Below are 24405 nucleotides of genomic sequence, written 5' to 3' on the forward strand. Positions count from 1 at the left end.
ATAAATTCACAGCTTATACGTTTGAATTAGATGTTTTTCAATTCATGTTTAACCTATAATTGATATACTTGTATTCAATACAGAAGGAGTTAATTATGTCAATGGAAGAAATAGGAAACTGCATTAGTGATATATATGTCAATGTGTTGATTTGTACTAAAAATGTTTAGCTTAAAGAAGTTATAAGAAATCACAAATATGAGTGTGGGAAATATAATGTAGTTGTGGATGACTCTTTGCGTGAATTGTATTGGGAATAATAATAATAATAATAATAATAATAATAATAATAATAATAATAATAATAATAATAATAATAATAATAATAATAATAATAATCACCAAAGAGGTAAAAGGCTACATTTTGCTAGAGTTATTCGTTGCTTCCAAACTGTTGAGGAAGGGGATTGGACTCCATTGTCTATATTTCCCTTTCCATCCCCATGGTTCTTTAGTGAAAATTATAACCCAAGAACATATAGATCCGTTAAAATGTTCCCATTCTCACTTTCCATATTGGGAATCCCTAGGTACCATGCAATAATCTCATCAAATAATTCAAGCAAATGTTGGTGACATTGAGCTGAAGCCAAAGTTCAAGAAATCGTACCAAGAATTTTGGTTAAGGAAAGAAATTTCTGATCGCTATCCTGCTCTATGGACAGTGGTTAAGAAGTTCATTGTTGCATTTCCAACATCATATTTGGTAGTACATGGCTTCAGTGTGGTCATCCAACTTCTCTCCAAGCAAAGAAATCGACACCAGATTACTGAACATGGTGATTTAAGACTCCTGCTAAGTGACTTAAAACCAGACATTGGGAAACTGGTATCACTTTATCAAGCCCATCCATCATATTGAGAATTTACTGAACAGTGAAGTAGTTACTAAATTTTACTGAGTTTACTATGTTACTAGTTACTAAGGTTCTTGGTAAATGACTATCAGACTTTGAAAACCTGGTATCACTGGATCATATTCAACAATTTTATTGAATTAACACTAACTACAAAGGTTTTAACATTGGATTTTGAATAAATGTGCAATTAATTGTTACAGTTTTGAATTTTACTGTTACTATCTTCCTTCCGTTATGCAAACCGCCCAGTCACGTGCCTCCCTCAGCCACGCCCACCAAGCCACGTCCACAGAACCTGTCATAAAAAATTTGAATTCCACCACTGGGTGGGGGGCACTGAGGATCAGTTTGTAGCACCAAGGGGGCGGTGGACTGAAAAAGTTTGGGAATCACTGGACTAGAACAACACCTTCAAGGTTCCTCCCAAATCTGTTATTGTGTTATTAAATTCAGTTTTTCTTTCCTGGTCTGGTCTGATGTTTTTTGGAGAAAGGGCCTGAAAAAGTTGTATGCTCCATTCTTTAAGGCCTATTAGGGTTTTGTATGGTAATTTTATGCTTTGGAGAGAAGATCCCGATGCATCTCTTCACTGACTCAGAATAATCGCTGTTCTTTTAATCCTAAAAGATAATGGCCAGTGCTCGTTCATTCTGAAGTCAAATAAGCAGTTGGAGTTCAGGGGGTTTCAATTAATGCCTCATAACCAACTGGCTTTTCCCATGAATTGTCCTGCTGATGTTTCAGTCATGGTTATTTAACTGCCAGGTCCAAGCTCGAGTGAGTTGATGCCCCTGTACATGCCCAAATCCTTTCCTCTATTTTGTACCATCCTCCTATCAGTGCTCCTTTTTCTTCTTCTTTTTTGTTACAGAAATGCACCTAATTTGCAGTTTCCAGATTAAATATATGGGTTCAAATACATTCTGCATTTCTCTCAAAATTTCAATCCAGAAAGCAAAGTGTGCAGTCACCAAACCGGTTGTTAAGCCGGTTGTAGCCCACCCCTAAAGACACTCCTGATAGGACTCAGAAAACAAGCATATAGATTATATTGAAGTTTTTAATCTTCAATAAATTTTTGCCAGGAAACAAATGTATTTGCTTTAGGTGTTTTGTTCTTGGTGTATACCTTGCTGTTGTTCATTTATCTGTCAGCTCCAACTACGCTGGTCTTTAATATATTAACCTAAATGTCCATTCTCCTTGTTGCATCATACAGTCCATCTAAAATCCATTGTAAATCATTCAAGTTCTCAGATAGCAACACAATATTTTTGGCATATGTGTAAATCTACACAAATCTTGACAAGCATTCTATCTATCTATATATCTATCTACCTACCTACCTACTTCCTCAATCCTCAAATTTGGATGTTTGAAAAATGTACATTATTTGCCTTATTGGTAGAAAATAATGTTAAAAGATATAAAGAAAAATAACCACTCTCCCATGAATCTTTTTCTTTTCTACAGATTGCTCTGGTCTTGCACTTGTGGGTATCCTTCTAACAAATACACGTTTAATACTACTTACTACATTGGGTCTATTTGTCAGTGAAGATCTGCGGTATCGTACTAGAAAGAAACTAAAAGTATGTTTTGAATATATCCTTCCCCTATGATATGGTGTAGTAAAGTTAACAAAGAACATACTGAAAAAATGTTCAGAGAACGTTTGAAAACTGACATTTTAGACTTTTAAAAATCTTTTGAAGGGAACTGAGGGGTGCCTATAAGTCAGATCAAACTAAAGAAGTAGAACACAGAGAGGAAAAAGTTAGAAAACTCTAAGTGTAGTGAGGAATTGAAAGAGATTAATACATTATTTATTTCCATAGAAAGATATTCACAAACTATTTCATAGCTACTCTCTCTGCCTCTTCTATTAAAATGAAAACTACTACCAAATCTGCTGATGGCAGTATATTGAATCATCCTGAATCAAGAGTATAGCTTAAGATTTGGGCTTCATGTAGCCAAATGAACACTTTTCTTTCATGCATTTATTTTAAAGATACATAGCCTATATTTCTATTTAAGTCAGTGATCTGCTGTAAAGCTATTAACTTGTTCTCATGGCAAGTTTCTTCTGTGAACTCAAGGCAATCAAGCCTTTTCCCTCATGGCACTTCAGAACAAACACCAGTGTAAGTGGAGCTGGTTAAAAAAAACACCACTTGAATTAGATACCAACTTTCTGGTAAGAATGTCATGATTCCAGTACAGCTTCCACTTGAAGTCTTTTAGCAAAAGGCTTTGTGGTCTAGGAATAGTTTCTGTGGTATAAATGTAAGAATTCCTATGTTGGACTGCTATCTGTGGCACTCACTCTAAGAAAGTAGAAAAGATTTAAGTGAAAAAAATTAACAAGGTTAACTGGATAGATAAGCAGTTGTGGTGGTGGAAAAAACCCACAAAGAATCTACAACAATGGGTTCTGTATAAACATTTGAGAGTAGAAACCTAAGAATGACGATGTAACTGCCCTCCTTTGCAATTCCAGCATCCAAACTCCTCAATTAAACCGAGTCCCCATCCCTGAAATATTTGGCAATTAAATTCTAATACAAACACAGGAGAAATGTATAATATTAGGACACAGCACTGTATCGAGGTGGCCTAAGTATTAGCAATAGCACTTAGACTTATAGACTGCTTTACAGTGCTTTACATCCCTCTATAAGTGGTTTACAGAGTCAGCATATTGCCCCCAAAATTTGGGTGCTCATTTCACCTACTTTGGAAGGATGGAAGGCTGAGTTAACCTTGAGCCTGGTGAGATTTCAACTGCCAAATTGCAGTCAGTCAGCAGTCAGCAGAAGTAGCCTGCAGTACTGCACTCTAATCACTGCGCCATTTCGGCTCTTAGGTGAATATGTAATATAATAAATAATATATTTCTGCACTTGCTTTGCAAGCTTTAGAAGTTTTAATTTATTCATACATTTCTGCTTTTTCATTTTACCTTTCTTTCTTCCAGTTCAACAAACCAGCTTTATGCGGCTTTGAAATGGTGAGAAATTGCTAATATTTTTGCAACGGTCATACTCATAACATTCAATTATTTGACATGCTATTTCACAACATAGTCACAAACACTTGAAAGCTTCTGACTTCTCTAAGTACTTGTTTTCAACATCTTTATTTTAAAAGAAAAAGAAAAGAGAGGAAGGTAGGGTCTTCAAAATGATACATTAGAATATACAACCAAATTATGAAATGCAGTATACTTAGTTTTCAGTACATTTTTTGACCGCAGCCTACTTCTTGGTAAGAGAACAATAAGGGATAGACAGTATCATTACCTGATGGATTTGTAGTTGGCTGACCAACCACACTCAGTGTGTGGTACTTAATACAACTACACATACTTGGAGGGAAATATGCAGAGGAGTTCCTCAAGGTTGTCTCTTGAGACCAACTTGTTAATAAATGAGCTAGATGAGAGGATTGAAGGGGCACTTGTCAAATTTGCAGATAACACAAAACTGGGAGGAATTGTTAACTCTTTGAAAGGCGCTTAAGATTCAGAAGGATTTGACAGATTTGAATACTGTGCCCTATCCAGCAAGCTGCAGCTCAGTGGTGAGAAATATAAGGTCGTTCACCCAAGGAAGAAAAAAATCAGATGCAAAGGTGCAGGATTCAGTACTTAGCTTAACACTACTGTTCTGTTCTGTATGGCACTGGTGAGCAACATTTGGAATACTGAGTCCACTTCTGATCACTGCAATACAGAAAAAAAGCCCTAGGAAGAGTACAGAGAACAAAGATGGCAAGGAGTCTGGAGACTAAATCCTATGAAGAATGGCTAAAGGAATTACTGAATATACATTTAGCTTCACAAAGATAAGACTGGAGACATGATACCAGTCTTCCAAGGAGAAAGTTTCTGACAGTGAGAATGATTAATCAATAGCACAGCTTGCCTCTCAGAGTTGTGGGTGCTCCATTGTTGGAGGTTTTCAAGAAATGATTGGACAACCATTTGTCTGAGATGGTATGAAGACTCCTGCCTTGGGCAAGGAGTTGGTCTAGAAGACCTCCAAGGTTCCTTCCAACTCTATGATTCTATTAAATAACTTTTGTGAAGCCACATTGTTGTTGGGCAAGTTTGATATTCTTAATACAGAATTCATCACAATCCTATACTACACCATGACTGAGACAAGAAATGAACAGGCAATGTTCTAATAAAATTTAAGATGCCAGTTAATGTCTCCCCTTTTCTTGACATATTTCCAGTCTTGCCTGCTTTATCCCACCCTTCAGCAAGTTTATGTTGCAGTAAATATTATTGCTGAGGGTCCAAATCCAGTAGCACCTGAAGACCCACTAGTCATAAGACCATTGTATCTGCTATAGTTACTCTTCTATTTAGAGATTACGATGGTTGCATGACTGATTTGGGAGGGATATGAGCTAGCAATTTGTAGGCATTTGGTGCCAAGATTATGTTGGTTGCAAGCAGTGACGTGCGGTGAGGTTTATGGCTGGTGAGGCTGCTGACGTCATCAAATTATCATCATGAAGGGAGGACTGTGACAACTTTCTCACTCTATGTGTGTGTGTCTGTCTGTCTGTCTGTCTGTCTGTCTGTCTGTCTGTCTCTGCCTCTCCCCCCCCTCTCTCTAGGCATCTCGACGTGATTAAGGCCGTTCTGCTCCTCTTTTGTGCTTCTTGCCCACAGGCACGTGCTGCCCTCTTCTCTCTGATAGAGCCCATCCATGGGGGGAGGGATCCCCCTCGCATTCCTCATCTTCCCGGATGGGCTCCGGACCAGCGGAGCTGCTTCCTCCTTTTTAACCAGGCGGCTATCAGAGAGAAGAGGGCAGCGCGTGCCCGTGGGCTTGTGCAGCAGCCGAATCCTCGCCTCCTGTTCTTCGGCTGCTGCACAAGCCCAAGGGCACATGCTGCCTTGTGCTTGCTGAATCCAGCGTGGCTTCAGAGAAAGAAGGCGTGCGAGAAAGCCCCCCCTGCCTGAACTTTTGAATAAAGGAGGCTGCAGGCTCCTTTGTCCTCAGCTATGCGATCTCCTTTCGTTCTTTGCTGCCCAAACGAGTGAACGAGGCAGAGGGAGAATGAAAGGAGATCGTGTCGGGAGGGGGGGAGCAAGCCAAGCATTCCGGACAGAAAAGATGGATTTCTTCCCCACCCCAATTGAAAACAAGGCAGCTGTCAAAGCAATTGGCTGCCCTGCCACGCTGTGCTTTCCTGGGCAAGTTTGGGGAGGTGCTTTGCTGGCGGCCAGGCCACGCCACGCAAGCTACTGCCGCCCTGCTGTCCCCTGCTTTCCTGGGCAAGCAAAATACCCCAGAATCATAGTAGCAGGGACAGCAACTCCTTCCACTGCGCTGCGGAGAAGAGCCACAGGAAGGAGGGGAATGGGACCACGTTTGCAGGAGGCTCCTCAGCACCAGCCTCAGATCAGCGCAGCTGCGGTCCCCTTCATGTTGGCTCAGGAAGGAGGGGAATGGGACCACGTGTGCAGGGGAAGAGGGCCGCAGCTCGCGCTGATCTGAGACTGGTGTTGAAGAGCCTCCTGAACACGTAGTCCCATTCCCCTCCTTCCTGAGCCAACATAAAGGGCTGCCTCCTGCACACGTGGTCCCATTCCCCTCCTTCCTGTGGCTCTTCTCCGCAGCGCAGTGGAAGGAGTTGCTGTCCCCGCCACCGTGATCCTGGGGTATTTTGCTTGCACGCGCAAGAAAGAGATGCAAGAGAAAAGGGGAGATTTTTCTTTTCTTTTCATGATGAGAGCGGTGAGGCTCTGCCTCCCCTGCCTCCCCTGACTGCACGTCACTGGTTGCAAGTGTTGCTGCTATCTGTGGAGCTGTCCATTACTGGACATAAAACAAGGCTATAGTAGTAACCCTTGAACAGAAGCAAAGAGTTTAGAGATTTCTGGGTGTTGGACGAGATTTTTAAAACCTGGATCTGATAGCCCTGTTTTATATTGTAGTTTATGGCATATGTACAAGTAGTGTTCCCAATTGCCATCATTTAAGAATAAACTTTTTTTTAATCCCTAGTAAGAGCCAAATATCTCAGTTGCATCAAGAAGGTTCTGTGCATGCATTTCTTATTATGTGGCCTATGCCTTTTTTTTTATTAACCATGATTGGTTAATTCCATTTTATTTTTGAATTACTAGATTTACTCTTCCATAATAGTGTTATAATGATGGTCTCTCCTGTTAATTGCCATTGTCACCAGAACTGCAACTAGAGATCCTGGGTTGTCATCTAACCTTGCTGGCATTTGATAATCCTAACATCTATCTTCCTCAGCTTCACTTGCGGCAGAAAGAAAATGAAATTCAGATAAAGTGGGGCCAATCGTATATAATACTTACATACATCATGTTCCAATCTATATGTTAAGTATTTATTTCACATTTTGATTTCCACAGAATGATTATTATGCAGCAAAAATCTGGTATAATCGTCAGTGTTTAGCTAACAGAGAAGCCTATGAAGGTAAGGAAAGCAGATATTCCAGCAGTAAAATGTATGATGCACAAAGGTATATGCAAAACAGTAAATGAGAATTATTTTATAAATTATCGGTGCTTTTTAAGTGATTGTCATGATATATGCCTACAACTTTGTAAGGATTTAGTAATCAAGACACTATAGCTGAACACACTAATAAGTATTTCATGAGGTTATCAAGGCCACACCATATCTTTTGTGTGCAACTCTTAGATCTGATCCCCTCAAGAGTTCTATTTAATCTTTAAAAAACTAATAGTGAGTATTCATATTATCTCAAAATAAAATGTTAAAATTACAAGTATGCAGTTAACTAAGGTAGCAATATAAAAAGTTTAAATTCACATTAAGAGTTAAAAGATGTGTATTTTAAGACCAACAACAGTTTTGACTTTAAACCATATTGGAACATTCAGGTCCACAATAGTTGGTCAAAAGCAATCAAATATCCAATCTTTTTGTTAAGTCCATTAAAGAATGAACAGTAAACTCACACATAGTTGAGTTTAAGGACAGAACTTCAAATAGCCCACACCTTTAGTTTTTCAGTGATAATCATTGGCATTTAATGTTAGCTCTGAAAATTGTGTCAGTCAATGATATTGTGTCAGAATCAAGATAGTGACCATAGTTACATTTTAAATTTTTGACACACACATTTGCAACATATACATGGAACTGAAATAAATGGCTTCTCTATACCTGTTCATTTAACAACTGGGTCACTCTATTCCTTGTCTGCTGAATTTTTTGACCTATTATTTAAAAAAAACCCTCAAAATGTGCCATATTTGGTTTTATTTTAGCGGAAAGCAGGACCCCACAGCTATGAACTGTAACCATATAAATTTAGAATTTCTTATTTAGCATTTTTATCTACTACAAAAACTTATCATTTTTATCTACTAGGCCAATGTGACTTGTTAGCATGTTGTCATTAGGAAGAAAAAAACTGGGATTAGAGTAATGCAGGAGTGCATAAGCTCTATGTGCTTGAGCTACACTGGATGTTTGGAAGATTCCTTCCAAAAGTGGATAGAATTTATTTTGCAAGAGGGCAATGTTGAGGTGTTAAAACTTGAGCAGGGTTGAAGCAGAGGTGGGTTGCTCCCGGTTCAGCCCTGATTGGGTGAATCGGTAGTAGCAGCGGTGGGACACTCCGCCCACAAGCCCGGACTGTTCTGCGCATGCACAGAAGTGTTGCGTTCGTCCACAAGCAAACCGGTAATAAAAAAAAATTGGCAACCCACCACTGAGTTGAAGCAAATATTATGCTCCTTAAATCCCCCTATAATTGAAAAAAAAAATGGAAGGGGCCCTAAGTACTGCCATGAAGATGCTGATAATCCTCTGGCCTCACATTTTATATCCCAGTATAACCTCAGTATTAATACCGTGTTTCCCCAAAAATAAGACAGAGTCTTATTTTCTTTTTACACACAAAATATGGCTTGGGCCTTATTATGAGGGGAGGGTTTATTGTTTTGAGGTTGCCGGGTGGCTGCTCTCTTGCGAGCGGGCTCCCAAAGAACCGGGCACAGCCTCATGGGGGAATGGCTGTGTTGCCTGTCACAGCAGCACAACAAAGCAGCCATGAAGCGGCCACACTCATGAGCAACCATCCGAGAAACCCACTTTCCAGCTGGGCACAGCACCATTCACTGACCTAGGGGTATTGCCAAGCCACGTGAGCGCCTGTTCGCCGCCTGGCTCCTTTGGCTTGGTGCCTTTGAAATGCCAGTGAATGACACTCTGTACAGCTGGAGAGGGGGTTGCGCGAGCCAGGGGACCTCCGCATGGCTTTTTCTGTAGCTTCCAAACCGAGTCTTCCGGCAGTGGCCGCTCTGGGTGTACGCTCTATGGTTGTGGGCCAGCTTCCTGCAGAGCATACAACCATAGAGCGTACGCCCAGAGCGGCCACTGCCGGAAGACTTGGTTTGGAAGCTGCAGAAAAAGCCATGCAGCAGCGGCAGCAGAGGTCCCCTGGCTCTGCAGAGAGAGCTGGACCAGGGCATCATGAGGCTGGGAGGCGCGCGAGTGAGAGTGGAACAGCGGCTCGTGCAATCCCCCTCTCCAGCTGTGCAGAGTGCCATTCACTGCATTTGGAAGGTGCCAAGCCAAGGCAGCCGCGCGGCGGCGAACAGACACTCACGCAACTTGCCGATACCCATAGGTCAGTGAATGCCACTGTGTCCGGCTGGAAAGGGAGTTTGTCAGATGGCTGCTCATGAGTGTGCTCGCTTCATGGCTGCTGTGTTGCGCTGCTGCGACAGCGCAACACAGCCATTCACCCATGAGGCTGTGCCCGGCTCTTTGGCAGCCCACTTGCAAGAGAGCAACCGCCCGGCAACTCCCCTCTTTAGCTGGGCACAGAGCCACTCACCAACCTAGCGGTATCCCAAAGGCGCTAAGCAACGCGATCACCTTTGCCTCCCCGCTGGTTCCTGCGGCTTGTCACCTTCGGGATACCACTGCCTGGCCGGAGGTGGGGGGGTTGTCCAGGGGGCTTATTTGTGGGGGAGGGCTTATATTTTTGCCCACCAGAAAAATGTGGCATGGCCTTATTATCAGGACACGTCGTAATTTCAGGGAAACATGGTATAAGCCCAGTAATGTTGCAATACTTGGAATATAGTACCACAATGTAAAATATTTTGACCCAGCATAGAAAAAAAAAGAAATTTCTCATTCACAAGTTTGGTTTCCTAAACCAAAAGAGCAAAAAAAATGCTTTACTCTATTTAATAATCATACTTATAATGGATGTAAACCTTTCTTTCTATAGAGTATTTCATACACAATATTTAGTTGTAATATTAAAGTGTTGGACAGATCCAAATTCAAGGTCACTCCCAGTCATGGAAGTTCATGATGCTTTCAGCTCGTATTTGAAAGACAGAGTAGTATATAACACACTTCAAACTTTTTCAGAAAGTTTTATGCAACAAAATATATAATAGCCACAAATACGATCCCATTAACCTAATTTAAATGGTTTGTACAGTCGAGGAAAGCTTTTCTGCCAAATATTTTAGTTCATTATACATTAATAATTAATAATTGATATTTGATGCTAAAAAGTATGGAGTATGAAAATGCTACAACGCTACTGATAATTTTATTTATTAAATTTTTAAGCTATCCATCCTCCCTATAACATGACTCTGGGTGAGGTGATTATTCAAAAGTGAATTACACATCAAAAGATTTCTAAAAACAAGTCTCAGAAGTCATGTCCATTTGCCCTACCTTGCTTTTTAAAAGAAAGAAACGACATTTTTCTGCAATTGTTCACATGTAACTAGATGTGTACATCTTTGTACTTTAGAAATGTAAGGAATTAGATGCACTTCCTTTTTCTTCTAGCGGATTATGTCAGTCTCACATTCAACAAAGATAAGTCATTGAGTCAGGTAAGACAAATAATGACCATTTTTATCATGGCTTGCTCTATTTTGTTCAATATAGAAGATGACCCAGGAACATCATACAGAGGATTGATCACAATGTCCATAAAAATCCAATTTTAGTAATTGATAACCATGCAGAGTCATTTCTGCCACTGCTGGAGAGAAGTTTTGATGCTACGTGGGAAGGAAGGAAAGAAAGAAAAAGGAGAGGGGGGAGAGAGGGAGGGGAGGGGAGGGGGAGGGACGGAACAAGGGATATATATCAACCAGTTGCCAAGCATATGAATTTTGATGACATAGTCATGGAGATGCTGCAAAAGCCGTAATTGTGAAAAACAGTCATGTCACAGTTTTCAGTGCCATTGTAACTTTGAATGGTCACTAAATGAACTGTTGTAAGTCGAGGACTTACAACTATTTACTAAAATCTAACCCATTTGCTAAACTATAAATTACGTTATGAAATGTTAGCAAGAATACTCAGACAGAAGAGATGGGAACATGAAAGTTCCATCAAATCTCAAAAAAGTCGGGCATATTAGGCAGTGCAACAAATAGAGGTGAAGTGAGGAAAGTAGACATGCTCAAAAGTTTATACTTGCATTAACATATCAATTGTATTCCCAATATTATTAGCCCTCATTGACTGCCTCCACACATAATTCTAATCTATAAACACAAGTTTATGCAATCACAATCACAAGTTGTTCACACAATTAGAAAACCTCCAATATAGCTGAATATAATATGTGTATTCTCAGAGAGGGATACTTGGCCTTTTGTGAATTCAGTTTATTTCTGTTTTCTTCATCTGCTTTTTAGAGACAACCATATTTTTTTTAAATTTGGTTTTTATATGTACAGGTAGTTTCCAACTAGAAATGCCATCAGCTGTTTTTTGTACCTAAGGCTGTATGGGAACAAGCAGCAGTTGGGGGATGAATGGCGAGAGGAATAATTTTAACCAGAAAATTGATACAGGGTCCCAGTGCATTTCAGAAGCTCATTCTGATTGGAAGCTTGGACTCTTGGCCTTGACCCCTTTCTTTCTGGTTTGTTTTAATATGCTGACCAGAATATTTGGCAGCACATTTAAGACAAGAATATAATACATTTCTAGATATATTAACAGTTTAATATCTTGCACTTTTATATTTATCTTTCTCATGCTTTTGCAGGAATCCACCTGCTTCTATAGCAATGATTCGTTTACAAAATGGCACAGTTGCTTACCACATAAATCCCAAGCTGAAAAGCATATTTCTAGACGGGTAGTTTCTTTTGTTGTTGATTATGAGCAGAATACTGGTATAGCGCTATTATCGCAAAAGGTAAGAGTATTAGAAATGGTACTTTTTCAATTACTAGTTCTGTATATGTATACTTTGTTGCTATTCTTCCCTTTCCTTCTCTTCATTATGCAGTTTTAAAAAGTGTGCTTAGTTTTAAAATGATTTGATCAAGATTTTTCAATTGTGCTATACAGTATCTGAAGCAATCGAGAATTTTACTTTACTTTTTATTCTCTGTGTTCCTCTCTCTCCATGCCTCCACCCCAATTCTTCTAGCTTTCTGAGTACTAACAAAAATTCCAGTTTCTTATAATGGCCTCATAAGCTCAGAAGAATGCTGTCCACTGGCAAATTTACTTGCTAAGTTACATGTCATTATTGTTAGTTTATTCTGTACCTTTGATAAGGTACAAAATTTAGTATTTTTTTTCTTTTCTTCCCAGGACAAAAAACTTGTATCTGTGCATAAGTTAACAGACGGTGCATTGAATAAAAAACCCAAGTTTCCTCCTTTCATATTTCCAGGAACGTCTTTTGTACCAATTGGATTACTTTTTCATCAAGGAAGTCATATTGTGTATGTTTATGGAAATCAGGTGTGTAAAATGGAAGAGATGTGAAACTGTCAGTTTCAACTATTCTTTTAATTCTTTTAATTGTAGCTTTTTTGGGAGGAAATATAGGTATACACGAAGAGAACAAGGAGTGTCAGGAAACAAAGAGGGGTTACATCCTGATGCCATTTGGAACCTTGGGCCATTTATAAACCCAGTTATTCTTCTGCAGCTGAGACAAATGCAATTTTTAAAAAAGTTTTAAAAGAAGTTGCAAAATGCATTTTCAAGATGGTGTAGCAGGACACTTTTCAACTGTGTGTAGAACTACTGGTGTAGGATACATGTTTCTTCAAAACCAGAGAACAAACATTGTGTTGGTATTCTTACGCTTTTAGGTAATGCAGGTATCTGATTTAATTATTTTTAGTGGGCCTGTAATAATGTGAATACTGTGGATTGAACTCGTATATTAAAATGATTGTAATATACTTTATGCAGGGGTGGATTGTTGCCGGTTTTACTACTAGTTCACTTCACACGCGTTATGCGCATGCACAGAACAATTTACAGTGAACTGCGCACACGCAGTCACTACAAAGCAACATGGTGGCAACAAAACAACACAGTGAGGGAACCGATTAGGGGGCGTGGCAAGCCTGGGTCACTTCCAGTTCAACCCAGGCAAAAATACCAGGCCGAAACGGGAGCAACCCACCTCTGACTTTATGTATGTTTTTCTTAAATAATTTTCTGAATCCAATAAATAATCCAGCAATACTCTCTCATCAAATCTACCATTTGTTTCCATCTGGTGGAATCCATCTGTCCTTTAATGGGCAACCTTCAAACCCATCTTATTAATTATGTTTGTTCCCAAATGTAAACACAGACAGTTTCCAGGGGAAATAATTCAATTAACTTCAAAAGAATTAATCTGAGTCCCTCTGAACCCGTAGTGCATTTCAAAACTTCATGTCTAAAGGTTGAATCAAGGCAACTGAACCAAACTTCGTTAATCTGAGATTTTTCATTGCTCATCCAAGCAACTTTATCAGTCAGAGCAAATTAGTTAGGCAGAGAGTTAGTGTAATGTACCAACTCTTGCAAACTAACTTTAGGGGTTTCTCAACAAAGTGGCTTGAAGTATATCAATGAAGACTCAATCATCCAGGCCAAAGGTGTCTTCACTGACACATTTCAAAACTTCCTTAAATCAATACTTCAGTCAAAACCCATTCTGACTTCCAGTTCTCCTTGTTCCTTTCTAGAGGCTCACAAATCCACTGCTTGATTATCTTTTCCAGGATTTTCTTAAGTCTTGATTTCAAGGTGAATGGTCTGTAGTTTCCTGGATCCATTTTCCACCCGTTTTGAAGATTGGAACCACATCAGCATTTTCCAGTCTTCTGGCTTCAGGATCTCTGAAATATTTCACTCAGGGGTTCCAAGATCATATCTGCCAGGCCCTTTAGTAATCTGGGATGTAAACTACCTGGTTCCAGATATTTGAACTCATCCAAAGCAGATAGGTGTTCTCTTATCAATTCCTTGTCTACTTCTATCTGCATTCCTGTTCTGTTTTCCACACAGTGCTGTTTTTGATAGGTTGGCTCTATTTTTCTTTTGTCTAAAGACAGATGCAAAGAAAGAATTAAGGAGTTCTTTTCCTCCTTCCTGACTGTCACTTTCTTGCCATCTTCTTCCATTAGTGGCCCAACCATTTTCCTGAGTTTTTTTTTTACTTATTCCTTACATATTTGAAACAAACTTTTTGTTATTTTTGGCATTTGTTGCAAGCCTTAGTTCATTCTGAGCTTAGCTTTCCTCATTCCCTTTTACAATTTCAGGCTATTTGCTAGTTTCCTTCTCTAGATATAGTCCCCTTTTTCCATTTTTTTTCATTTGTCCTTTTTATCCCTCAGCTTGTCAGAGACTATTTGTGCAACCATGCTGGTCTTGTCTGGGGTCTCTTGTTTTTCTTTCTCTGTGGTATTGTTTTTGTTTTTATCTTTTGTCTTTATTATCTTATTAAATATATTTGCTTGGTTACTCTCCTCAGGCAACAGAGGACTCTTTATAACCATACATTTATTTTTAGATCACATTCTAAATTGCTCAATAATTCTACTTTGAACGAGTTTGTTTGCATTCATGGTCCTAGAGCTTCATCGTGAAACTAGTCTTCTTGAAGAAAGGACTGGTAATCTTACATTTATCCTTTTTGATAATATATGAAAAAAATAAATCTAAACGTGCTTTAAAATCAGGCGAACTCCTGCTGACTAAATTGGACAGAATCTTACCATTTTCTTTAAGACAGTTTTACACTGCCATCTTCTGGGACATTTTTTCCTTTGTTGCTTTTTTAGAAAAAGTCTTAATTTCTAAGTTCCTCCAACCACACCTTCCTTCTGAGTCCCAACAAAGTAATTAAAAAGTTTAAGTCATTGTAATTTTAAAGTATATCCAATTTTGACTTTTTTCAGGTTTGGGGTTCTTTTGATGGAGGCAACTCATTTGTACCATTGATTATACTGATTAATGAGACTATTATAAGGGCAGATTCATGTGTTTACACTCAGGGAATTGTATATGTTTCAGACAAGGCAAATGTTTATTACACTAAAGCAGGTAAGAAATTATTCTAAAATTAAAATTACTTTTGGATTGTGAAGCTTTTAAAATCTGATCTGATGTAAACTGTTGTCTTTCCCCATTAACATTTAGAATAACAAAACATCAAATACTGAAATATCAAGAATAGCAATTTTTAAAAAAACTTTGAATGTATTTATTATAAAAAAAGAAATATCTGCATTAGTCTGTTAAGATAAAGCACTTGTTGGTAGTCTGAAAAGTAAGAAGCTTTTAATGAGCTTAAGCTCTCTAAAGACCAGCTGAATAAATATGTCAAATATTATTTGATAGATAGAAAATAGCAGAAACAGTGCAGCAGCAATAGGGGGTGATAGGGCCAAAAAACCATAAATCCCAAGATGTGACATCTCTAAGGAAAATTTATGCACTTATATCATCATCTGAAAGAGAGAATCAGATGTAATTAGTCCTGAATACCTCCCAGGAGCCACACAACTGATCTCTGTATCAGATACATAAAATATGGCATTCATAATTTTCTTCCTTTCTCTTTCAAACTTACTTTTTGAGCTTGAACTCTGATGATTTCATAGAAACAATCCTGCACTTTTTCTTGTCAAAGCCATAGAAATGGTTTGACAATGCTTTCCTCAAGGCTGAGGGTTTTTAAAAAATTATAGTCAATTTAAAATTGAAGATCAGTATAGGTTGGCTCTATGCTGTCATCAAATTGGACATCTTCCTGTATGAATGTATCCCCTGCACTTGGATACCCCTTTGTCATGGGGGAAGGGCTTCTGTATTCTGTTAAGGTTGAGAGCTATGCTGGAGGTATACCACCAGAAGGTAAAGCAGAAGAGTCACCCAAGCAGATAGGTCTCAACGGAGGAGCCACACTAAGAGTACTCGCAAGCCATTGGCCATGAAGAGTCAACAGAAAAAGAATCCCATACGGGATTGGGCATTGCCCAAGTTAACAAAGACCATGGTAGTTGCTGTGCCTGGGCAGTTGTTGCAAAATGAGTTACAGGTTTGGAGAAAGTCCTGGCAACAGAAACAACCATTCTGTTGGTATCTGGTATTTTACTCCTTCTCTAAATATTATAGCAACTTTCAAGGAATTATTAGAGTCAGAATTATTGATTTTCATTAGGATCAAAGTAGAAAAGGGTGTAGATCTCTTTTGTTCCCTTTCCCATGCTTAGTTCTTGCTTCTAATTAGATATTTATTTTACTGTATTTATTAAGTTTATAAGATTGTTCACATTTATCCACTGAAACTCTGAGAGGGCAAAGGAAATAAGAGATATTACTATATCATATTATTATATAGCACACAAAATCACTGTAGTAAGTGAGATGGGCAGCATATAAATTTAATTCAACAAAATCATTAAATACAAAATAACCCAAGTCTAGTTTCCTCCAATTTGATTATTTGATAGTATCATATCATTCTGACGTTATTATTTAAATTATTATGCAATATATATTTGCTATGCTTAGAGTTGTATGACTGATGGGATTTAAAAGTAGGGTATGTGCAACAAACAAATAAAGCATTGAGATAACAGATATTAAAAGCTGTGATTTAATAACATTTTCTCTGTCATCCATTATTTTCCTGGAAATTACGGTGTCTTTATATTCATCTCAGTTGCTGATTTTTCACGCTGTCCTAATTGGCTAGAATAGAAGAAATTCAGTGCAATCTTCCATTGGCTCTTGAATGTTTTTCATTCATTAATTTTTATGCAGTTTCTATCCACAGACAAAAAAACCTGCCAAAATTGCAGTTTATAAAATACATATATTTTATATGTACTTATAATACTTATAAATATAGAACCACTCCAAAACGAAGCCATCAATACTGCCAATCTCCTTTTTCCTGGTGAAGCACTTTGTACATGTAGATTGGTTTTAGAAACTATTGCTTTAAACATTTGCATTCACTTCTTTCTAAATCAAATATCTTGTATCCTGATTACACAGAGCAAACTCAGTTTGATTAGAAGAAATGTTCTCTTTGAAAATACTTCTGTATGAAGTCATAGAGTTTATGATAACAACATAAGATACACACAAATATTTTTTTCCTCTGTAGGAGCAGTTGTATATACCTTTCTTACAACAATGCCATCTGGTGTTTTCAGAGTGTTCTATGATCATCTGGGAATTTTAAATCATGTAACTTTTAATAACACAACTGAAGATGGTTTGTGGGTTTCTGCGGTGGATATCAGCACTTTAATGAAGGTTTGACTTTTATCATTTATTTGGTGTGCTACTGAAGATGATTTATAAGATGTTACGGTAATGTAAAGATTATTCAGTTTGATTGTATGAAATGCATATTTACTTGCTTTGTAAAGATATTATAGCTACAGTAATTTATTGTATGACCAGCTGGTAAGGCAAAGCTATGACAAAACGTTGAAAGAATTAGAGATTTCTTAGAAACTAATAAGAGTTTTAGAAATTGTTGGCTTTTATTGAATCATATCCATTTCTTAGGTATTGTCAGCAACTATTAGATTTGTAGTTGTAACTGTAACACATAACATATAATTTTAAGATCTAAACTCCCTTAGAATTCTTCTTATGCCTGAATATGAAACATCAAACATGACTTTAGAAGAACACTGGAATGGTCACAACCTGCAAAGATTCCATTTGTCTGCTCAGATACAGAACTGAGCAGCATATTAGCCAGTACATGTAGTTATTCCCCCCTCCAGGTTTCTATTTTTTATTGCAAATTTTTACATATTTTATGAAAAATGTTGTCCGGATCTTTTCTTTTACATCCTCTCATATACATAATCCATTTTACATCATATCTCTGTTTCCAATTTCAGCCATATTATTCTCTTTCCATATTTTTTATCTTAAATGTATTTTCTTCTTAGTACATAAACAATATCACTAATTCCCCTTAATTTCTAATCTCTTACAATAACTTCAACTCCATCACTAAATATGTTTCTCAAATTCCCCATTGAACTCTTTAACATTTAATCTTTGCGAGATCGCTGTTGATACTTTTGCCACTGGATGGTCCTTGTGAACCTAAATGGTCTTGAAGAGATGGTGACAGGGAAGAGGAAGTCTTCCTGATCTCAGGGACACCACAAAGTCCCTGATTGATCCAAGAGAATCTCTTCTTGCCAGCGACAGAAGCACAGCCAAAAGCTGCTGACATTGGGACAGCTCCCGAACGGGAGGAAAGCGGAAAGAGAAAGTGTGTCCATTTGGTGAGGAAATCTTATTGTTATAAAAGAGACTGCCCAGAAAAAAATTAAGCTAAATTAAATTTGAAAACAGAAGAAAATAAGCTGTGAAATTAAGCTACATTGGACAGTGTGTTATCTTTTTTTAAATTTTCTTTTATGGATCATTTTTTGCAAGTATTTCCTATTTTTTAAAGTGAAGAGATTAGTTTTTCTTCTACTACTTCTTTTTTTACCTATGGATTAAAATATTTTTCTTTATTTTTACAATACTGGTTTGGATGTTTTTTTTTTTCTATTTTGCTTCACTTAAGAATTTTGTTTCTTTTAAGCCTGGAATATAAAGAATATATAAAAGGAATGCAAAGGGGGTTGTAATATCAGAGGGAAAGGATGTAACACTGCCACTTGGAGTTGGGAGGCTTGAGTCCTGGAAACATTGCCCTTTCCTTTTTCGCCTTGATCATTTTGACTTTGCACTTCAAGGGTCTTCAGCTTGTTTATAGAGAGTGATAAGGAGAAGAGCATGGGTTGTTTATACAGGAAATCTTTGGGAGCTTCATTGGCAGTTGGAATGTTAGCGTTCTAAATACCATGTATGAAATAAATCATTGTCCAAGGCAGAATCTTCCTTAAAGTTCCCATTTATTCATAACAGGCATGTTAGCACGGCTATGGAATTCCAACTCTGATCTGCATCCTGGAATTCCACCCAGTTGAAAGTTCATGATCGATCCCCACACCCACAAATCCATCACATGTTCCAATCATCATCTTCCACGCTGGCATCTACACCCCTCTGCTTCCGGTCAGGTGTCGAGGTGCGGAGACAAAAGATGACCTTGAGCTTCTATAAACGAATGACAACATACATTCCACAATCCTACTCCTTTCTATTCCCCCCTCCCAACTACTACACTAATGAAACAGCATAGAAAATTATAAGAAAGTGTGGCAGGCCAAAGATCCTAAAAAGAGCATAACTACAGGCCTGACAGGTGGCCTCTCCTCAGAAGAAAAACGTTTCCTGAAAAGAGAATAACATAATGAGAATAACTAATCCTGTGCTGCTGTGGACCATATCGTTGTACGCCACTTCGGCGAAGGGTAGCAAGTCCGACCAGTTGTCTTGCTGATAGTCCACAAAACACCGGATGTATTGTTCCACCACCGCATTGGCTCCCTCTGCTGCGCAGTTCATGCTGGGATGAACCTCTGAGCTCAGTTCTTGTGTGGACCCAATGGATCTCAGGACCTCTCTCCAGAACTTGGCTGTGAACTGGACTCCACGGTCTGAAATGATCCTCTTGGGAACTCCGTGCTGGCGATAAATGTGTTTCACAAACATTTTCGCTAATTCATTTGCGGATGGCAATCCTGAGCAAGCAATGAAGTGTGCCTGCTTAGAAACCAAATCAATAACTGTCCAAATTACTTTATGCCCACTGCTGTCTGGGAGTTCCATGATGAAGTCCATTGTGACCTCTTCCCATGGCCATTTAGGGCTCTCTGCTGCAGGTGCTGGAGGTTCTGGGCTCTTGGATTCAATCATCCATGGCTGGCCTTTTTCCTCTTCTGAGGCCTCCCCCTTGGTAGGACTCTTCGTCACCTGAAGTTGGGGATCCTCTTCCAGAGGTCGGTTGGGCATTTCCCCCTCTGAGGCCTCCCCCTTATTTCGACTCTTTGTCACCTTCAGTTTGGGATCCTCCTCCGGAGATTGTTTGCCCTTTTCCTCTTCCGAGGCCTCCCTCTTGGTAGGACACTTCGTCACCTTAAGTTGGGGATCCTCTTCCAGAGGCTGTTGGCCCAGATGACTTTTCTGTGGTGGCATCTGGGGCCCTCTCTTTACCACTGTGGCAATTGGTACACACATTTGTTCTTCAGCAATTCCCTCCTCCGAGGCCTCCCCCTTGGTAGGACTCTTTGTCACCTTAAGTTGGGGATCCTCTTCCAGAGGTCGTTTGGGCTTTTTCCCCTCTGAGGCCTCCCCCTTAGTTGGACTCTTTGTCACCTTAAGTTGGGGATCCTCCTCCGGAGATTGTTTGCCCTTTTCCTCCTCCGAGGCCTCCCCCTTGGTAGGACACTTCATCACCTTAAGTTGGGAATCCTCTTCCAGAGGTTGTTGGCCCAGACAACTCTTCTGTGGTGGCATCTGGGACCCTCTCTTTACCGCCGTGGTGGTTGGTGCGCACGTTTGTGGCATTGGGGCTGGAGCCAAGCACTCTGACGCTCTGTGGCCAAGTTGACAACAATGGTGGCATTTAATTGGCCCCCACAAGGAATGGAACCTAGTTACATCTCTAAATTTAGGAACCTTTTCATCACACTGGCTTGCTCTCCAACTTGCAGCTTCCCCCTTGGTAAACCCTTCTTCCATGGTGGAGATCGCTTCTCTGTAGGAAGGTGGGGTAAGAACCTTTTGGGGCATTGCAGATGCACCTTGTCCCGCTTCCCATTCTGCAGGCCTCTCTTTGGTAATCCCTTCTTCCATGGAGAATTCTTCTCTGTAGGAAGGTGGGGTAAGAACCACTTGGGGCATTGCAGATGCACCTTGTCCCGCTTCCCATACTGCAGGCCTCTCTTTGGTAATCCCTTCTTCCATGTTGGAGATTGCTACTCTGTAGGAAGGTGGGGTAAGAACCACTTGGGGCCTTGCAGGTGCACATTTTCCCGCCATCCATCCCGCAGGCCTCCCTTTGATAATACCTTCTTCCATGGAGATTTCTTCTCTGTAGGAAGGTCTGGTAAGAACCTTTTGGGGCCTTGTAGGGGAGACTGGAACTGGTGGGGAGGCCAATCCCTCAGTTGGCCACTGCCCAGCTTTCTGCCATGGTGCCATCTGCTGAGGGAGGGCAGGTGCCCACTGGCATCCCTCCCATCCATGACCTGGGGTTAAGACCCATCCCGGGGTTGCCTGCTTCACAGGTTGCAGCTCAACCAATGATGGCTGGCTAGGGGGGTTTATGTGCCAAGGACCCTCCTGCTGGCTTGGAGGAGTTATGGGCCAAGTAGGTGCCCTCTGCTGGCTTGGAGGATTTTCCCATGCTGATGGCAAAGGAGGTGGCCAGTGGCATCTCATCCATCCAAAATCTGGGGAAAAAAACCCAATCTGGTTTTGCTTCATTTACTGGTTGCAGCCCCATTTGTGGTGGCTTGCAAGTGAAAGATGCTGGCAAAATCCCTTCTTCCTGCCTCGGTTGAAATTCCCATTTTGAAAGGGAATCTTTCTCCCAGTTAGTTGCAGGGTAATAAGCCATTTCATTTATTGCCATCTGGAAGGAGCCCAAACCTCCGTTCTAGGTTTTTTTTTTCTCAAAGCCTTGCTTCCAAGCTGGGGGGAAGGAGGGGGAGCATGCACTCACATTTTGCTGAAGAAGTTTGGTCTGAGACTTTCATTCCTCTTGTCGTTTCTAGTCTGCAGAATCTTTTCCCCTCCTGCATTCCTCCAGATGCAATAAAACTGGAAGCAGCATTCCATTGCCTTTGAAGTTCCGGCACTCAGCTTCTTATCACCAAAAGCTTCTCATTATTTCTTCGCTGATATTTTACGCTGTCCCGGTCAGCGTTGGGAATGCAGCACCCCCCATCACCAGCTCCTCCATCACCAGCCCCTCCCCCCTTGAGAGGGGAAGGGTGCTAGTGAATTATTTTAAAGGAGAGAGTTGGAATAATGTTAGCGTTCTAAATACCATGTATGAAATAAATCATTGTCCAAGGCAGAATCTTCCTTAAAGTTCCCATTTATTCATAACAGGCATGTTAGCACGGCTATGGAATTCCAACTCTGATCTGCATCCTGGAATTCCACCCAGTTGAAAGTTCATGATCGATCCCCACACCCACAAATCCATCACATGTTCCAATCATCATCTTCCACGCTGGCATCTACACCCCTCTGCTTCCGGTCAGGTGTCGAGGTGCGGAGACAAAAGATGACCTTGAGCTTCTATAAACGAATGACAACATACATTCCACAATCCTACTCCTTTCTATTCCCCCCTCCCAATACTACACTAATGAAACAGCATAGAAAATTATAAGAAAGTGTGGCAGGCCAAAGATCCTAAAAAGAACATAACTACAGGCCTGACATAGAGAGAAGTGAAAACAAAGTCTTGTTTTGAAAGATTATAAATGAACTTGTGTCAATTCTAATAAAAAAGTTTTGAATGCTAGAGTGGCACAACATCAAAAAGAAACCTTAACATTGCAAAAGATTATGTTTGAAATTCAAAAATTATTAGAAGTAATAGAGAAAATTGAGAAGAGATTGGAAAACATAGATTGTAAAACAGTAAAATTTGATGGAAAAATTGAAGATGTTCATCAAATGGAAAAAGTGGAGGTTAGAGTCCTAAAAACTGAAGGGAAAAATGAACAAAGAGACAAGATAATTGTGGATACCAACAGTGAACTTAACGTGGTTGGAAATGGAAAGAGTGGAATATGGAAAGGGGAGATAGATGGACAGGAGCTCTACCCCAGATTTCAAGGTATAGAAGAAGAAAAAAGGGAAGAATTGATGGAGCTAAGATAAGAAATTTTGTCAGAAGCACTATTGATAACCAAAGATAAGTTGATTAAAGAAGCAGATGGAGGGTTTCAAGATTATATAAGATATGCAACAAGCAACAAGTTGCGAAGAGAAGTCCATACAAATTTTATTAAGGAAACAACCAGAAGATTAATCCCACAAATGGCAAAAGACATAAGATTGCACTATTACTGGAAAGACACAGGTTGATATATGAAAGCTTATAATAAAAATTAGTCAAATTTATTTAAATTTAGAGCATTATGTAAAAATTGAAGTGATAATGGTTATAGTTAGATAAATAATTGATAATGATAACAATGTATGCATATGTATTGGTTTGATAAGAGGAAATTTGATATAAATTGCAAATGGTGACTACGAAAGGAAGTTTAGAAATTCTGTTATGTATGAAAGCTTATAATAAAAAATTAAATCAAATTTAGTTAAAAATAACATATATATATATATATATATATATATATGTATGTATGTATGTATGTATGTATGTATGTATGTATGTATGTGTATATATATATATATATGTATGTATGTACTGGTATGATAAAAGGAAATTGGATATAAATTGTAAACAGTGATTAAGAAAGGAGATCTAGAAACTTTGTTATTAAATATAATCAATTTTTATTTAGAACATGTCATAAAGATGTAATGTTACTGGATGATAATGGAAACAGTTAATGGAATGCCATTATGTGATTTTTCTTTACATTTTGGAATATTTTATATAAAAGGACGTAAAAACAATTATAGTCAAATGAAGGTTGAGGTATGATGATAGTAATATATAGTAATATATATATATAAATGAAAATATATATGATTTAAAATATATAACTTGATATGAATTGTAGGTGATGACTGTGGAAGGGATGCATGAAAGTTTTTTGTAACCAATTGACACACTTTCTACAATTTGTAATGGAAGATGGTTTTGTGGTGTTCTTTGTGTTTTGTTTGTCTGTGTTTATTCAAAAATAAAAAATTCTTTAAAAAACATTTTATCTTTGTTTCTTAATTTAAATTATCTTCAAAGTTAAACTAAATTGCCATTTCACATTTCATCTGTTGGTCTGTTTTGGTGTGAGTGGCATACATTATCAAAATCATTCTTTTACGTAAAGACCATGTTGCTTTGATTCATGTTCCAGTGTTGGATATTTTTATAGTGTGTCGGAAGACACATAAAAGTAAGTTGAATAAAGTGACAATGAATTACTTGAATCTGCATGGCAAAACAAGAAGAGACAGGATCAAGGATCAATTGGTTGTGAATAAATAGAAATTGAATATGGACTGAATATAAGAAAGAGTGGTCTATATGCTGCCTGGAGACGTGAATGTTCATGCATTTTGGTGTATTCATTGTGCCATATTGTTGATCAAGAACCCTTTAGATTTTTTTC

At 38.9% G+C, this 24405-nt stretch overlaps 1 protein-coding gene across 1 annotated transcript in view; it reads left to right on the forward strand.

Annotated features, from left to right (window-relative positions):
• The window catches only part of LOC309386064 (cation channel sperm-associated auxiliary subunit beta-like), a gene marked incomplete at its 5' end in the record, with an annotated part of 83387 nt that overhangs the window by 31839 nt on the left and 27143 nt on the right, over nucleotides 1-24405 (forward strand). Inside the window, 8 exons of the mRNA XM_081941026.1 lie at nucleotides 2334-2452; nucleotides 3841-3873; nucleotides 7273-7339; nucleotides 10721-10767; nucleotides 11943-12095; nucleotides 12500-12652; nucleotides 15100-15244; nucleotides 17319-17470. Coding sequence (XP_081797152.1) covers nucleotides 2334-2452; nucleotides 3841-3873; nucleotides 7273-7339; nucleotides 10721-10767; nucleotides 11943-12095; nucleotides 12500-12652; nucleotides 15100-15244; nucleotides 17319-17470 — 869 coding nt within the window. The remainder of the gene's footprint in view (nucleotides 1-2333; nucleotides 2453-3840; nucleotides 3874-7272; nucleotides 7340-10720; nucleotides 10768-11942; nucleotides 12096-12499; nucleotides 12653-15099; nucleotides 15245-17318; nucleotides 17471-24405) is intronic.

This window comes from Natrix helvetica, assembly GCF_964273705.1.
Source record: "Natrix helvetica genome assembly, chromosome: 1".
In the NCBI taxonomy this organism is placed as follows: Eukaryota; Metazoa; Chordata; class Lepidosauria; order Squamata; family Natricidae; genus Natrix; species Natrix helvetica.